The sequence below is a fragment of the Gopherus flavomarginatus genome, chromosome 9 (assembly GCF_025201925.1).
Source record: "Gopherus flavomarginatus isolate rGopFla2 chromosome 9, rGopFla2.mat.asm, whole genome shotgun sequence".
Lineage (NCBI taxonomy): Eukaryota > Metazoa > Chordata > Testudines > Testudinidae > Gopherus > Gopherus flavomarginatus.
This window is the reverse complement of record NC_066625.1, coordinates 52,826,650-52,844,793: the sequence shown is the minus strand read 5'-3', so window position 1 is coordinate 52,844,793 and position 18,144 is coordinate 52,826,650. Positions and strand designations below refer to the sequence as shown.

At 48.7% G+C, this 18,144-nt stretch overlaps 1 protein-coding gene across 3 annotated transcripts in view; it reads left to right on the top strand.

Moving 5' to 3' along the window:
* The window catches only part of LOC127057758 (mucosa-associated lymphoid tissue lymphoma translocation protein 1-like), a 69,931-nt gene extending 52,229 nt beyond the window's left edge, over window positions 1-17,702 (top strand). For all 3 annotated transcript variants that reach the window (XM_050966792.1, XM_050966794.1, XM_050966793.1), the window contains 2 exons: window positions 11,775-11,900; window positions 16,563-17,702. In XM_050966792.1, the coding sequence (XP_050822749.1) occupies window positions 11,775-11,900; window positions 16,563-16,925 (489 nt within the window). In that variant the 3' untranslated portion in view covers window positions 16,926-17,702. The remainder of the gene's footprint in view (window positions 1-11,774; window positions 11,901-16,562) is intronic.
* Window positions 17,703-18,144: the final 442 nt, after the last annotated feature.

Sequence of the window (18,144 nt, the reverse complement as noted above, 5' to 3'; positions counted from 1 at the left end):
ACGAGGCCCACACACACTGTGAGTTATTTGGCTTTAATGAAGGTAAAGTGACACATTTGCAACGGGGACTGTGGGCGTTGCTTTCACTTTGGCGGGGAACCCAGCACCGAAGCTCAGCTCAGCCTGGGTCGGAGTCCAAAAGCAGGACCGGGAGCATACAGCTATATATGCACAATATAAAAGCAACTTATACATATGCAAAAAGGGACTTCCCACAAGCTATGCCCGCCCTTTGGCCTAAGGCCATACAAACTGGTTTCAACCAGTTAAAAGCAAGTTATAACTGGCATGCCGTGTCCTACAATGACCGGCCACTTAGCAAGCAGGGGCTTTCCACAAGGCCGCCGAGAAAGCAGAGATACCCTAGCTAGGCCGTGACACAGTCTTCCACAGTTTCCTACACCGCGGGACCAGCGGACCATCCGCAAGCAAGCCGCGGAAGGCAGCCTGCCTGCAGCCCTTGCAGTGCCAGCAGAGCGCCCCCCGCGACTTGCTGCCCCAAGCATGTGCTTGGCGTGCTGGGGCCTGGAGCCGCCCCGGTTGGGAATGAGCTGCTGAATGGGCATATCACTCTGTTGCCAGAGTGTCTGTCTGGCAACCTTCTGGGGAATTGCATTTCTGACCATCATAAAGTTGGGGATCTGGGTGTCTTTGTTCTGCCCACGGACGCTCACTCAGTGAGGAAGAGAGTCCTGCCTGGGATCCTGTAGCCAGCAGGAATCAGTCATGCCTGGACCCTACTTGCTCCAGCATGGGGACAGAGCACCACAGACTGGCTTGATGCTGTATCCTGGGGACGGAGACACTGGAAGGATGTCAGATGGTTCTGGAGACAGCTGAGTGCCATGCCCTTCCCAGAGGGAGGAGCCTGTGTGGGCTGAGTGACAGTGCATGAGCAGGGGCTGAAGTGCTGTGTGGGGAACGTTTCCCAGGAGTGTGCTCCCCTTGTGGGAGGCGCTAGTGATCTACAGCAGCAGCAGGCCCAACAAGCACCAACACGGGCCCATTTCACACCTACTGGGAGAGAGATGGCTCTCCTCTTCTCGCAGCAATCAGGATGGGTGACTCAGGGCATCCCCTTGAGGCTGTTCTGGGTTCCATCAGTGCAAGCCACAGAACAAATGTTCTAAATGCAGAGGTGATGTGCAATGCCAAGGCTTTGCTTGCCTTTTGTGTAAATGTGTTTCCAATGTCTCCTGATTTACTTCGGAGTCACATTCAAGCAGGTGAAATTACATTCTTCTTCAAGTCATCACCCATGTCCATTCCACTGTAGGGCTTTCTGTGCTCCCGTGCACAGTTGTCAGATAGTTTTTACCCCTAGCAGTACTTGCTGGGACAGCTTGAGTGCCCTCTGCTGCCTCATACACATCGTGTAGGTATAAAGGGTCAAGCTATAGCGGACCCTCCTCTGTTCCTTCCTGTCGACAATGATGATTGTTGGAGCTCCCTGGCCTTACTTCTGCAAATCTTTCCTGTTATCTGCATATAGCACCTGTGTATCGTTAGTGCAGTTAGTCAATTAGTTAGTTTCTTAGTAAACAAAAAATTGTTTTTGTTGTTTCTGTGGGTTCCAGCACCCTGTGTGGGGGACTCACCCTGGTACCAGATGTAGGCCACACTTTCGGGGTTTCAAGCCCTGACACTCTTGCAACAAGGCTGTGCTGAATAGCGACCCACACCCCAGCTTCCTTAAATACTTGGGGGAGGCTCATGTGAGTGTAGTGATATGACAACCCACTGGCACAGCACCTCCTGCTGGTCGTCCTGGGAATTAGCTCTCCAGCTCCAGACTACCCTCTGCTGGCTGATGTCCTGCTTGCCGCTGGCCCCTGTGTCCCTCCTGGACCCTGGTGCTCCTTTATCTTGGGTGCTGCTCTCTGGCAGAACCCCCACTCTCTGGGTCTCCTCACTCAGAGGAACCCCCAACCCTCTACCTCCACCTTGCTTCAGTATCTGCTGCCAGTCATCATCTAGCCCCTGCTCACTGGGGCAGACTGCAGTCTATACCGCTCATCATCAGCAAGGGGGGGTTGGACCTGCTGCCTTTGCCTACCCTGGGCTGCACTTCTGCAACCCCAGTACCCTTCCCAGCCTTTCCCAAGGCCTGCAGCCTGGGGGTTTTCCAGCCTGGAGCTCCTCAGCTCCTCTGGCTTTTCCCCAGCCCTGCTCCATCTCAGGCACCCTGCTCAGCTCCCAGGCAGCCAAGTCCTTCTCTCTCCACTGCTAGAGAGAGACTTTCAGCTCCTGGCTCACTGGCCTTTTATAAGGCCAGCTGTGGCCTGATTGGGATGTGGCCCCAGCTGTGGCTGCTTCCCCAGTCAGCCCAGCCTATTGGCTCCCAGGGGCAGCCCTTTCCCAGGGCTGTTTTAACCCCTTCAGGGCTGGAGTTGGGTAACCGTCCCACTACAGTGAGTGTAAAGTGCAGCATTTGTAAGGGCTCTAGGCCCCATTGAAAAAAGATACAGCAGCCAGATTAAAATGGCTGCTCTTGGAGTCGGTGCTGCAGCCTCCATTTGAGCCCTCTACTCTGGGCTCTGAGCACTTCAGCGTCGGTGAGTAGCACACCTCTGACACTACTGATACTGAGGGGTAGATCGGCATCTCCGGTACCGAAGAAGAGGCATTGGAAATTGGATTCAATATCAGGGTCATTGAGGGATTCAAAGGGGTTGACTCTGCTAAGGACTTGGGAAGGCATTCTAAGAGGAAGCACTCCCCACAGCACACCTCTAACCAGGGAAGTTCATTGACTCCAGAGCCCAATGGGGCCTGTCAAGACCGGCTTCTGATGGACTTGCCTCAACATCTCTTCATGTTCATACTCTTCATACTGCAGAGTATCTTCCCAGTATCTTCTACTCCTGAGGCATTTGAGGATGCAAGAGAGTTGCTGAACCTCTCAGTGCCGATGTCACCAGTGGTTCAAGAATCTCACCTGGCACCAGTGTCTGGGGTACCATCTCTGATGCCTTCATCTCCACACTGAGCACCTCCTCCAGATGTGGCCATCCAGGTACCAGTGAGGCTGGCACCGTCTAGGGGAAAACCACAGATGATATGTCCTGCTCCCCTTTCTTACTCCTGAGAGAATTTTATGTCACTGTGCATGCACAGAATTCATGTCACCCACAGATTTTTTTTGCTTACCCACAGAAAAATGACTTCTGACAGGGAAGCAAAGGGCAAGGCATAAGAGCAGTCACGTGCCCATCCCCAGCAGCACAGACAAGTTTGTTTGGGTACCCAGAGCAGCTGATAGAGATGTAAATCACCTCCGGGGGAGGGCGGGCAGTCATGTGTGGGAGTGAGAGAGAGACAGACAGACAGACACACTCACTCACTATTGCAGCACACTTGGCATGGAGGGGAAGAGCTTCAGGGTGTTTCTGAGGAGGTAAGCGTGGGGCAAGCTCTGTTTCCCTCAGAGTAGAATGTAGCAACCTGCCTACTTAGTGAATTGTTCCCATTGTCTTTGTGAATTCCCCCAGAAGTATAAAACAGGTGTAAAAGTTTTAAGGCCACAGTGGCATAAAGGACAGTATGGCCTTATAAAGCTTATTGTGCTTTAGTGATTAGAACTGGTCAAAATTTTTGGACTGAAAAAATTTCCTATCAAAATATACTCCATGAACTGTTTGCTACTGACCTTTCTGGAGATGGTCAGTAGCCAGTTTAAATTGTGAGTTTGATTCCCCAGCCCTCACTTGCTCTTCAGTTGCCTATGATTTAACACTGAGCATATGGCTGCATACATTTGTTGACTAAAGGATCTGGGGATTTCCTCCAATGCTCCCCACTCCCATTCTCCATCCATTGTATTGTAATTTAAATAAATTACCAATGTAATTGAAACCAGAGTAATTGCATTATTTTGACAAATAAAATATGCAGAATTTTGCAAAATTTGAAAATACCATGCGCAGAATTTTTAATTTTTTGGTGCAGAATTCCCCCAGGAGTACCTTTCTTCAACGTCTGAGCCTTCTCCAGTACTGACAGGTGTGGCGTCACCATGGTATCAAAAAGAAGCATCTTTCTAATAAGATTCTGAAGGGGGGTTCTATGTATCCCAACATAGCCAGTCTCATCAGGAGGGTAATGCCACCTGCCTGCCCGGGTTTCCATCTACTGGGTGTCAGGAGCATCATCGCCACAAGCATCATATAGTTGGTACCAAGCATGGCTCTGAGCAGAGTCAGGATCTTTCTCATAAGCAACTGCAGGAGGGCCAGGAGCTGCATCAGCCTGTGGTATCATTAGCATCCTCTTCCTCATCTCTTGATGAGGAAGGTGTGGCAGAGCCTATCTGTTCACCTCCAGGAGATTTTAAGACCCATTAGGAGTTGCTGAGGAGGTCCAGAGAAGGTCCAGAAGAAATTCCACTAGTTGCCACTAAATGAGGCTATTTTAGAACTTACCAATATCCTCTGGCAGGCCCCAGCTTCCCTGCCTCTGGTTACTAAGAGAATGGAGAGAAGGTACTATGTCCCCTCCTGTGAGTTCAAGCACTTGTATAACCATCCTCCTCCAGGCACCCTTGTAGTTGCAGCAGCCAATGAAAAGGAATTGCAGGGGCACAAGGCCTCAACCCCAAAGAATAAAGAGGACAAGAAGATGGAGTTGTTTGGGGAAGCTTTATTCCACAGGTAGGTTACAGCTTTGCACTGCAAGCCAGCAAGCTTTGCTGGGATGTTACAATTTCACTCTGTGGGATACAGTTTCTAAATGTAAAGACGAGCTCCCAGAGGAGGTGAGACAAGAATTCCTCACTTTGATAGAGGAGAGCAAGTTGGTCAACACAATGGTCCTACAAGCGGGTCTCATTGCAGCAGATTCTGCAGCATGGCCTTGGCCATTGCAGGGAGGCACTATGCTGGTGCATTTGTCTGACCTCCCTTCAGAGTTGCAACAGATAGTTTAGGACTTACCCTTCGAGGGACTGTCACTCTTTTCAGAAAAACAGACAAGACTCTGTATAGTCTCTAGGATTCTAGAGCAACCCTGAAATCCCTGGGCATTTACAGGAGCAAAGAGGAAGATGTTCTGCTCTCAGCAGTCTCAGCATTTTCAGGGATTTACTCTCCAGCCCGCGACCTACTAAGGAGAAGGAGCAGAGGTTACAAATGGTCACTTCCTTCTGTGTCTGCAGTCGCTGGTTCATCGAAGCAGGCGGCATCTTCCGAGAGCTCATTTTGATGGGCAGGCTGAGAGGAGCCTACCCATTCCGAGAAGGCCATCCCTTTTTGTTCCAATTTTGTCTGTCTGTCCCACTTCTGTCATGCGTGGACCCACATCACAACTGATTGGTGGGTTCTAAGCACAGTGCAAGTGGGATATTTGCTCCATTTTATTTTTTTTCCATTTTCCTGTCCCCTCCCCTGGTCCTCTTCAGGGAACCCTCTCACAAAAAAATTCTTCTGCAAGAGGTACAATTGCTTCTCCTTGTAGGAGCTGTGGGGGAGGTTCCTGTTCTGTTCAGGGGAAGGGGGTTTTACTCACAATACTTCCTGATATAGAAGGTAAAAGGGGGTCTCAGGCCTATGTTAGATCTAAGGCAGGTAAACAAGTTCCTAAAATCAAAATTCCAGATGGTCACTTTGACTTCCATTATTCTTTCCCTGGAGCCAGGGGACTGATATGCTGCTCTTGACTTAAAAGACACCTATTTTCATGTGGCAATTCAGCAGGGCCACAGAAAGTGTCTAAGATTCACTGTGGGCAGCCGCCATTATCAGTTCACAGTCTTCTCCTCTGGTCTCTCAGCTTCACCTTGTGGTTTTATGGTATATGGCAGTGGAAACAGCTTTCCTCCTGAGACTAGGAGTCCACGGATTCCCTTACCTGGTTGAGTGGCTGATTAGAGGTTGATCCAGGTCGTAAGTGGTGTCCAGTATCTGCATAGTCCATTCACCTTTGATGCGCCCAGCCTGATAATCAACACAGACCAGTCAATCCTGGCCCCAGTACAGAAAACAGAATTTGTTGGAGCGGTCCTGGACTCATCAGCCTCCAGGGCCTGGCTACCACAGAGAAGGATTCTTGCAATGCAAAGCCTCATTCAGGACTTAAAGGCTTATCCTCTTACCACAGTGAGCAACTGTTTAAGACAGTTGCATATACTTAGGTGCCTCAGACCCCCTTAGGGGGATGGCAGAGGTGTATTCTCCAAGAAGGCACCACATAGACATGCTAAGCACGTACCAAGTCTCATCTTATCCACCCTAAATTGTTGGCTAAGCCCAATCAATGTATGCAGGGGAGTTCTTTTCGCCCCACCTCAGCGCTTGCTTACCTTAGTCACGGATACCTCAGAGCTGGGGGAGGGAGGCTCACCTGGGAAATCTGCAAACACAAAGTTTTTAGTCTCCCCCAGATCTCAGTCTGCATATAAAGATCAGGGAGCTATGGCCTACATTTTTAGCTTGCAGGGCATTGCTTCCCCACATCAGGGGATGGGATGTATTGGTGCTGGCTGGCAATATGGCTGCCAAAGAGGAGTCTGGTCCTCACTACTCTGTCAAGAAGCAATCCTACTTTGGGACTTCTGCATCAGCACCTCTCTACTTCTGAAGGCAGCTCAGCTCCTGGGGGCCCAGAATATGCTGGCAAACCACCTAAGCAAGTTGTTTATCAATCGCCATGGGGATCCCTTTGCCCAGATACAGTAAGGTCCATTTCCCCGCTCTTGGGAACTCCCCAAGTGGATTTGCTTGTAACAAGGGACAACAAAAATGTCACTAGCTCTGCTCCAGAGCAGGATGCAGTTGGGTTTGTTGAGGGCTCTGGCTGGGGATGCAGGCTCTGGTGTGAGCCCGGGGATGAAGGGTTTGGGATGCAGGAGAAGGCTCTGGGCTTGAGGGGGGGCTCAGGGCTGGGGCAGAGGGTTGGGGATTGGGGTTGGGGTGTGGACTTACCTCGGGCAGCTCCTGGTCAGCGGTGCTGCAGGCTAAGGCACGTTCCCAGCCAATCGTGGCACCCAACTGCACCCCGGAAGTGACCAGCAGGTCTGGCTCCTAGGCAGGGAGGCCAGGAAGCTCAGTGCACTGCTCTTGCCCACAGGCACCGCCCCCCAAGTTCTCATTGGGCACGGTTCTCAGCCAATGGGAGTGCGAAGCCGGTGCATGGAGTGGAGGCAGCATGCGGAGCCCTGTGGGTCTTGTACCCCCCCAGGAGCCGGACTTGCTGGCTGCTTCCGGGGTGCAGCGTGGAGCCAGGATAGGTATGGACTAGCCTGCCTTAGACTGGCAGCAGCGCCGACCGGACTTTTAAAGGCCTGGTCGGCTGTGCTGACCTACCCATCAACACTGGTTTTCTCAGCTTTTGGACCTATCAGTCTATCTCCCACTATTGCTCCCACTTCCCACAGACCTAGTTTTGCAGAATCATGGCTGCCTCCTCTACCCCAACCTTGAGGCTCTCCACTTGTTGGCCTGGAGGCTTCATGGCTAACATCAGCAGAGGAATCCTACTCAAGAGAGGTGCAGGAGGTAGTGCTGGATAGTAGAAAGCCATCAACAAGGTCGACCCATCCTGGCTGAGTGGAAAAGATTTTCCATCTGATGGAGGCTGAAGGGGGGTCTTCCCCATTCTTGCTTCTGTTCATCATGTGAAGGACTATATTTTGTGCCTGAAACATCAAGGATTAGCTTAACTGGGACCAGCTAGCAGCTATATTGACATTTCACTTTCTGGTGGATAACTGCTCCCTTTTTTCCAACCCATTGGTCATAAGGTTTTTGAGGGGCTTGAACAGGATGTTTCTGCAGGTATGGAGTCCTATTTCACACTGACATCTGAATTTACTTTTATCAAAGTTGATGGGTCCCCCCCTTTTGAGCCTCTAGCAACTTGCTCTCTGTTACACCTTTCAACAAAGGTAGCATTTGTAATGGCTATTACATCAGCCAGGAGAGCAGGGCAGTTCAGGGTGTTCTACCCTCAAGGGGTTGTAGAGGTCCCATCAGAAATGGAAGACAAACTGCGGCACTTGGTCTGACACAATGCCAGTCAATAGTCCGTGGAGCCAAAAGATGTGTTCAAGAAAGAGATGGATGGTTTCCAGGGCAACAGGAACTGCACAAGAGGGAATAAAACATGCCACTTTGGTCAAGTAATCAATGGCAACCAACCCAATTGTACATCCCTGGGAGTGGGGAGTTCTGCTATGAAATCCAGGGACACAGTAGACCAGGGCTGAGAGAGTATGCATGTGGACTGAAGACCAATTGCCTTTCCACAAGGGATCTTGGCCCAGGAACACAGATCACAGCAGGAGTCAGTGTATTTCCTGACATACGAGTGTATACCCAGCCACCAGAAATTTCACAAAACCAAGTTCCTGGTTTTAGTTTGGTGAGCTGGGACTCATGACATACTTTGAGACCCTTGTGTCTAGGCTAGCAGTCTGGAACAGAAATGCATCCTCCGCAGTACAGAATTCCATCCTGCAACTGCAACTGTGAACCGGCCTGGGATCCGCATCACCCAAGGGCTGGCAGGTCTGGGTGGCAAAGAGGTTGTGAGGCAGCAGAGATTAAATGAGTGATATTAGGTCCTTGTCCATTGGTCCCAGGACAAAGGGAGATGGCATAAGGATGGTTGAATGTGGTGTTGTGCATGACTCCACACGTTCATCCATGTGGGACAGGGCATCTGCCCACCTGCTTCTTGCACCTGCATAGTAGGGTAAATAAGTTTGTGAAACTCACTTTCTGTTGCAATGAGGGAACAATGATATGTCCTGATACTGACAGTTTTCTTGTCTACTTAAGCCAAAGCTTACTTCAGCTAATGCAAAGTATTATGGGATACTTAGCATAAGTGAACAGGATTATAGTATTGGCCAGTTTAGGCTATATCGCTGTTACAATGTTTGTGCTTAATATATACTTATATGCATATGTTATGAATATATTTATATGGTAGCCAGCATATGTTAGTCAACACAACCATGCCTGCAACTGTTTCCATCACTCCACACTGACTCAGCTGTTTGCGGCTTCAGAGTGACTCCCAGACAAATCCTGGAATCTGGTTACATAGATTCTAGCAGTGCCCCAGTATAATAATACTTAGCCCTTTTCATCAGTCGCTCTCAAAGCACATCATAATCTTTAACGTTGTTATCCTTGCTGCTCCCTTGTGGGTTGGGTCAGTGCTGCTATCCCCTGTACACAGAGAGATTAAATGGCTTGCTCACCGGCACACAGGAAGTCTGTAGGAGAGCAGGGGATTGAATGATGGTGTCTTTAGTCCTAAACTGGGACCCTACTCACTGGGCCATCTGTTGGGCACTTTACAAACACAAAATGAGGGACAAGCCTTCTCCACGAGAGGCGACAGACAGGCAAACAGAAGATAGGGAGAAGAGGTGCATCATGTGAGTATAGGGGTCAAGATTGTGATTGTTCATGTCTTGGGGATGGAGTATCATCATTTTTAACAGCTGGAAGATTTATGATGTACAGCAAGGCTGTCTGCTAAGGGTGTTTGTTAGATTGCAAAGCCAAACACTCACAAGGTAGCCATTACAGACTGGGTAATGCATGCCAGCAAGGGAATGGTAGGGAAGGAGCTGCCTGGAGAGACACTGAAGGAAATGCTGGTGGGGAGGGAGGAGGGCAGTGAGCCAGGAGAAGACAGGATTACAAATGGCAAGAGAAGAGAAGATGATAACATGTCAAAAGCAACAACAAAGTTGAGGTGAAAGTGGCGCAGAGGCCTTGAGATCTGACCAGGAACTGATCATTAGAGACCTGGGCAAGAGCAGCTTAAGGATGGAGGTTCAGTGTGAGGCAGGGAGGTGGAAGTAGTGGCTGTGAAGTGCAAATGGGCTGTGATCGGAGGAGAAGGCATAGGGTGGAATATACCTTTTGTTCTGTTCCAGGCTAACAGCCTGTCTTCACAGTAGAGTTAGCTCCAGGTATAACTCTGCTGTTACCCCAACCAAACTGCCATGCACATAGACAAAAATCTCTGGTTTGAGTTCAGTGGTGCTTTAAACTCGCGTGAGCTAGCCCATCAGGGGTTGGGGGCTGGAGCTCGAGTGCTGCTGATGCTGGAGCTACTAACGCAGTGTAGACGCAGCTACTCTATGCTTGTCATACAAATACTGTGTTGCTAATCCAGTCGCTCTGTGCAGTTCCAGTGCTGGGTCACAGTGTGGCTGCTCTCGCTTGAGCAAAGCTAACAAAGAGTTAACTTGAGCAAATTCAGCAGAGAAGACATAGCCTAGTCACCTTCCACATGAGACCAAATACAGACCAGTGCAGCCCCGAGGAACAATTTCAGATGGTTTGAAGTAACTGAGCAAGGGGTTGGACTGGGCTGGAACTCCACCCCTTTACAATGCTATGCTCTCCCCTCACCAGCAAGAATGCTACCTTTTAATGTTTTCTCCTAACTCTTTGCTCAACCATTGTTGCTCTTTTCTGAGGTACGTCCCATCTGCATGTCTCTGATGCACCAAGTACTTGGAAATAGACGCGTCTTCAGGTCAGATTGGTTTGTACAAAAATACTCCAATCTCCAAGGTATTTGCATTTATCCGGTTCCTCTGGATAGAAGCCTTAATCACAATAACAGAAACTGGGTCACTGATTTCTTCTGTTCATGCAGCAAACCCTCCTGCTGTCACTATCCCTTCACGCACAGATATGCGTGTTAGCAGCAAGGACTGAACTCAGGAGCTTCAGCACCCGTGCACCAAACCCTTGCCAAGATTCCAAAGCTCCCCACCTGCACAGAGAGAAGATCAGAGCAGATGAGAAAATTGGCCTGAAATGCCCACTTATTCTGTCTTGCTACTAGTGTCACTTTTCACACACCCTGCTCCATTCTGAGGACTGTTCTGCAATGGCCATGTGGCATTGAACAGCTAGGCTGGGGTCAGTGCAGCGTCAGTCCCACCCCTGTACACTGACTGCAGGGGGCTTTTGTGGGGAACAAGTCCATACACCAGCTGTATGCCACAGCTGTTCACACTTGGCTCAGGGGAGGTTCCCAGGCCATTTGGCAGCTCTTGCAGTCAGCCAGCCAGCACACCTAAGGATCTGGCCAAGCCTTTTAGGGTACCTCTAGGCAGTCCATGTCAGTGAGCTTCCGAGCCCAGGTCAACAGACTCAGGTTAGTGGGGCTCACGCTCGTTCTCTAAAAATAGCTGTGCAGAGAGCGCTTTGAAGTTGCAGCTTGGGCTGGAGGTCAGGCTCTGAAGCCCAGGGAGTAGGGTGGGCTTCAGACCAAGCTGCAACATCAAAGCACTGTCTACACAGCTATTTTTAGGGCACAAGCGCAAGCCCTGCTAACCTGGGCTGGGAGGCTTGCTGGTGGGCTGTGTAGCCATTACTCATGAATTTGGAGAAAATAGCAGGCTGTTGTAGTTGCTAGAATGTCCCACCAGAGGGCCTCATGATCCCTCATAGCAGGCCTGCATATTACAGACATCCTGTTACAGGAGGACAGGTAACATCAAGTAGGGAGGTACTTTTTTTCTTTTTTTTTTTTTTTTTTTTTTTAGATCTTTATGCTGGCAAAAACCCTACACTTCTCTGGCTACTTTGTGCCACCAGAACAGCACAAAAGTGAGTGCTCAGAAACTGTCCCTGTGTTCTTACAGTTCCCATTTGTATTAGGAAATGCAGGATTTACCTTAACCAGAGCTCTCTGGGCAAAGCCAGCCCCAGATACTGCTGGGTTTGAGTAGCCAGGTATGTGTGAATTACTGGCTTGTGCTGAGAATGCTTTTTTGGTTTATTCTTGTCTATCTGCTCCAGGAGGTGCGAGAACTGGCCGTGCTGACTGACTGCCAGTCTGACCGGGTGGTGTCGTTACTTGTCTCACTGTATGAGCAAGAGGAATTGGACTGTGTGCTCCGGCTCTGTGGCCTACAGAAAATTCAGGTAAAAAAGCCACCCTCTGTGGAAATCTTACTGCTGGCTTTACTGCCCCAGAGAGCAGCAGGTGCCTCTCAGACCATCCTTGCAGGAGACTTCCATCATCCTCAAGCATTCCTGACCCATGTTCCTGGGTGTGAAGGGAAACATTGGCTCAGATATGGCCATGGTGCAGCGGCCTCTCCCTGGGCCTTGAACTCTCCTGTGGCAGATTAATGACCAAGCCAACACTGCTGCTATTGGGGCAATTCACTGCTGGGGCACAAAAGATCTGTCCCCTTTGCTCACACTTCCTTTCTAGCCTTAGGCCAGAGATCATGTTTTCTCAAGGCCTTTCGGTTTCAAACAGATGTCCAGGCCACAAGCAAAGACCAGGTTCATCTCTAGTGGCTTACAAAATTGTTTAATTCCATCATGAGACACTTACCTATCCCATAGATGAAGGGGACTGCTCATTCAGAGAAGTTGAGTGATAAACTGCAAGGCCAGAAGGAGGGATCATTATGGTTATCTAATCTGACCTGCTGTCTAGCATAGGCCAGAGACCCTCAGCCAGTCAGCCCTGCAGTGCTGGGACCAGTTTTTCCCTGCTACCTGAGGGCCCAACACTTTGCAGCTGAGCCACAGTATATCCTTACAAAAGCATCCAGACTTGGTGTGAAAACTCCAGGAGATGGAGAATCCATGAAATCCCTCCATAAGCAGGTGCCAATGGATAATCGCCTCATTGTTACAAAATTGCACCTTATTTTTAATTTGAATTTTTAGGACCCAACTTCCAGTCACAGGATCTTCTTATTCCTTTATCAGCTAGATTAAAAGGCCCCCTACATCAGATGTCCCTTCTCTGCATAGGAATGCAAAAGGGCATGTGTCCCCCTATCCTTGATTACCAGAAAAACTGCTCAGTCTCCTTTATTTAGTGTGCATTCCATATAATTTATTGAAGTTCCCCCCCGCCCCCATCAATGCCTATAAAATGCAATATAACAATTCTAATACCGTATTACGCTATGACAGACGGCCCCTGTTCATCACAGCTCTGGAAGGAAAAGAGATCTCCCTTCTTTGGGATTGGCTTCAGTCTGAGCACAACTAGGTCTGTCCTCCCACTTTTCCCTGCTAACCCTGCCTTTTATCAAGATAGTCAGATGATGAGCCAATTAATTCCTTCACCCAGCTCCCTGCATCTTTTTAGCTAATCACTGGGGAAACTCACTGATGCTGCTGTGTAGACCTCAGCACTCTGTTGCACACCTCCCCCTTTTACCTGAGAGTGAGTTTGGGGGGGGGTTTGCACCTACCTTTCCTTGTAGGAGGTTCTTGCCTCTATACATTCCTGTTTGCCCCACGTTGGTCTTTTCTGGGTCGTTCCGTCCTCCACCTGCAGAAATTGCTCCCATAATTCAGTTTTAGCCCACAGAGCTTCACACCTACAGGCCCACTCTTCTTAGCTTCTTTCACCTTGTCTCCAGGTAGGGCCTGTTGTCCCCCTTTCTCTTCCTTCTCTAAGGCCTCTGGTTCTCCCAGTCCCACGAACTGGTCCCTGGGTTCCTCCCCTCACCCTTTCTGCCATCCAGGTACCTGGGACTGTCCAACTCTTGGGCTTGGACTGTTCTTCTCCCCCGAGCCTAGTTCTGCCTTTTCCTTTTTCTCCCTCTTTTCCTCTGGAACAGTTCAATTTTTGCCTTGGCTTGTATCATTCTGTGCAGGGTGTTCTGATTCTATTAAATCAGGCCATTCCTCATTTGCTTATTTTTCTAGCATGTGGGGCCATGGCCACTTGCTTTCTTTCTATAGGGGAAGGGGCTCAGTCCATACCTTCTGCAGCCAGATGGGGTAGCCTCTCCGTTACTCCCACCTGCTTCCATCTGCTTTTCCCCTTTACCTCTAGGGGTACCTCTGCCATTGGGCACTTTCTTCTCCCTTTGAATGCGTGTTAACTCTACCTTCTCCCCTGAGAGCCTCCAGTGGGGCTTCACTAAATCCCCCCAGATCAATGAGCATCCTGAGGCAGTGTCCACAAGCCCCCTTCTTCCCATCTCTATAGGGACGGCAGACATTTTCCTTTTCCTCCCACACCCAACAGTCCCAGTCCATCCACAGAACTCTGGGAACCTGCATTGCATCCTGGAGCAGTCCCGCTTCATATGTCCCAACCTTCCACATTGTTAGCGCACTAGTTCCCAATTCCCTGAAACAGTTCCTTTTACTTCCTCCTTTTTCTTTTTGGGGCTTTTCAATTCCCACCCCATCTGTAGCTGGACCACTCTTCTGGGAAAATTGGTTTCTGCAAACTCTTTGGAGAGTTAAATTGTGACCTCTAGGATGCTGGGCTGGTGCCTCCTTGCCCTGGTATTCTCTGGGAGGCTCAGGAGAAATTGGTCCAGTACCACCAGATCTGTAATTTCCCCCCACAGTTCCAATACCTGACTTCAGACAGTGGGCAGCCCAGGCTGTCCGCTTTTGTGCATATGCCCTGGGTCATACCCCTCTAGTGGCCCAAAATTTCTGATGGTATTTTTCAACAGATAGCTCCACCCAGTCTAAAATGGTGGCCTTCATAACATCTTAGTTCTGGTCCTGTTCCTTATTCAGGGTCGTTAAGCCACAGAGTTTACCCAGTGAGATAAAGTGCCACCCAGAGGGCCCAATTTCCTTACCCCACCCGGCTCCAGTGGTTACTCTCTCAACTGTTACCAGGAATGACTCCAGATCATCAACTGGGCCCACTTTGCATACAGTCACAACCAGGTCAGCCTCTGCACTGGGACTCACTAACTTCTGTACAAACTGATTTCAGAGTAGCAGCCGTGTTAGTCTGTATCAGCAAAAAGAACAGGAGTACTTGTGGCACCTTAGAGATTAACAAATTTATTTGAGCATAGACTTTCATGGGCATGCAGTGGAAAATACAGTAAGAATATATATATACACAGAGGACAAGAAAAAATGGATGTTGCCATACTAATGAGAGGAGAAAAATAAACTTTTGTAGTAATAATCAGGATGGCCCATTTCCAACAGTTCACAAGAAGGTGTGAGTAACAGTAGTGGGGAAAATAGCATGGAGAAATACGTTTTACTTTGTATAATGACCCATCCACTCCCAGTCTTTATTCAAGCCTAATTTAATGGTGTCCAGTTTGCAAATTAATTCCAATTCTGCAGTTTCTTGTTAGAGTCTGTTTTTGAAGTTTTTTTGTTGGAGTATTGTGACTTTGAGGTCTGTAATTGAGTGACCAGGGAGGCTGAAGTGTTCTCGGACTGGTTTTTGAGTGTTATAATTCTTGACGTCTGATTTGTGTCCGTTTATTCTTTTGCGTAGAGACTGTCCTGTCTGGCCAATGTAGATGGCAGAGAGGCATTGCTGGCACATGATGGCATACATCACATTGGTAGATGTGCAGGTGAACGAGCCTCTGATAGTGTGACTGATGTGATTAGGTCCTATGATGGTGTCCCCTGAATAGATATGTGGACAAAGTTGGCAACAGGCTTTGTTGCAAAGATAAGTTCCTGAGTTAGTGTGTTTTTGTTGTGTGGTATGTGGTTGCTGGTGAGTATTTGCTTCAGGTTAGGGGGCTGTCTGTAAGCGAGGACTGGCCTATCTCCCAAGATCAGTGAGAGTGAGGGATCATCCTTCAGGATAGGTTGTAGATCCTTGACTAATTTCTGCAGACTTTTCTGCTGCTTCGCTTGCCAGGCCAGCAGGGATTGACATTCAAATCAGTAGGAGTGATGGAATGTCTGTGTAAGCAGAGTCAGAATGAGCTCTACCCTGACATCTGGTGGTGAGATGTGGAAAAGGACTTCAGGGACTGATCTAGTTTGCATGGACACACCCACCTTGCCTAGCATGATGGGCCTGCTTGCCCAAATGGTCACTTTGGCTACTGTGGGATCCCCAGTCTCTTTGTTATTGGGGCAGGAGCAATAAAAACCTAGGTCTAGGGTGATTGACCCTTGCAGGGGAGCAGGAGAAAGAACAGGGGCACCTTACATGCTCCCCTGCAAGGGTCAATGGCCAATTGCCACACCTCTCCATGAGGTTCTGCTATAGTCTTCACAACACCCCCGTTCATTGACAGTTCCCCATTAACAACTACATTTTGAGGTCAGTCAGCTTTTAATCTCCAGAATGTGCCATATCTAATTCATTTTGAACGCTAATGCCAGACCTGCCTTCCCTGGTGCCTTCACCTATGGCCAAGAAGGCTGATTCAAAACAACATTGCAGCAATTTTATAAGAAATCACAATCCTCACCGTAAGAGGAGCAGCCTCCCACAGAGCCCCTAGCTGCACTTAGCCAAACTCCTGTCATGTGTTGCGAGTGACTAAGGGCGCATCCCAAGCACAGCTTATCCTGTCACCAAGAGAGCTCATTTCAGTGGAAACCAGGAAGTCCAGTAGGTAGGTAATGGGTCAGATTCACTGCAGGAGTAAGCAGATGCAATAACACAGTTAGCTAGTAGTGAATTTGTCCCAGTGAAGTTTGTCAGTGACCTGGGTCTCCTGGCCAGAGTTGCGTGCTGCAGACAGTGTTTAGGGGCAGTGAGCTCCCAAGAGCACCCAGTCGAGCCTTGCTCCCTTGATGGTGGTTGAAATGAAGCCTGCTTTAGGTTTTCATCTCTGATTCCCTTTGTGTTCTCTGCTCTTCCCCCAGACCGATGTGCTGCTGCAGTTGGATTTGCATTACACCCAGCTTGGTACCAAGCAGAGGGCTTGCGAGAGTCTGCAGAAAATCCTCCAGAAATCTCTGCTAGCAAAACTGTTCAGCCAGAAAAGCTCTGCAAACCCGTCCTGCACGGTGGGCCAAAAGGCTGCTGCCACCATGTGCCCCAAGGCTGCCCCTGCTGTGAATGCAGCCCATGAGAGGTCCAGCTCTCTGAGAGCAGAGCCCAGACACAGCTGGCAATGTAGCAACCAGTCAAACATATGCAGCGAGCCAGAGGAAAACGATGAGAGTGACTTGAGTAGCCTCTGCTCAGCCCTGCAAAGGGCTGGCCCAGGGCAGAATTGTCCTTGACATGTGGGGGAGTTCAGCTCACTATCAGCAGACTGTATTTCAAGTTACAAGCCAGACAACTCCCATAATCTGTATTCTAATCTAAGCTCTTCTCCAGTCCGGCGTGGATCACATCCAGATGGTCAAGGCTGCTATTGAAAGGGTTTCTCTTCTCATCCCACTAGCAGGGAGTCCTAGTGAGCGTTATCTGACTCACAGGCAAAGCTATAAGCTGTTTAAAACAAGGGCCTCCTGCAGACGGGTGATTTTACTGTCCACTTGACAGTGTGACTGACATGAGTTATCACATTCCCCAGCAACAAGCGTCATTCATTTACAGCCAGTGTTGGCAACTGAGCTGCTTTGAGATTCTCACTTTAATAAGCAAATGTCTACATCAAGCACTGACAAAACTGTAAGAAACGGAAAGTGAAGAGACCCAAGAACCTTGCAGGCATGACTGATACAACCACAGATACAATTAAAAAAGCAAATAGTTCCCTCAACTCTGTATAAATATTACAAAGAATTAACGAATGATGAATGTAAAATTGTATGAATGTGTAGCTGTGTTCAGTATGTGGTACTGAAATAGTGTTAGGCTTATCTATCAATTAGGAACATGCAACAAACAATTGTACAATAACGTTTATTTGTGTTTCTAAAGGATATATTTGAGTTTTGTATTTAGGATTGTGTTCGTTGTTCTCTAAACCAAATTCTGATATCATTTTGGGAATGCACATAATTTTAATGTATTTTATCATATTTATTACATTGTTTTTTCCCTGGATCTAACATGGGTCAGAGTTAAGGGTTTTATTATGTTCGAAATGACAGTGTTTGTGGGATGCTTCTGATGTAGCTGGACGCTTTAACCTAGTGTTCTCTACTGTCTGAGTGGTTTTAGGTATCTGTGGTGAGATTCACAAGGGGGACTTAGCCATCTAACTGTCACTGTAGGTGTCTAGGTCCAACATTTAGGTACCACTGTATCATAAACCTAGTCCCAGATTTGGACCTTAGCGTCCAAAATATGGGGGTTAGCATGAAAACCTCCAAGCTTAGTTACTAGCTTGGACCTGGTAAAGCTGCCACCACCCAAAAAATTAGAGTGTTTTGGGGCACTCTGGTCCCCCCAAAAACCTTCCCTGGGGACCCCAAGACCCAAATCCCTTGAGTCTCACAACAAAGGGAAATAAACCTTTTCCCTTCCCCCTCCAGGTGTTACTGGAGAGAT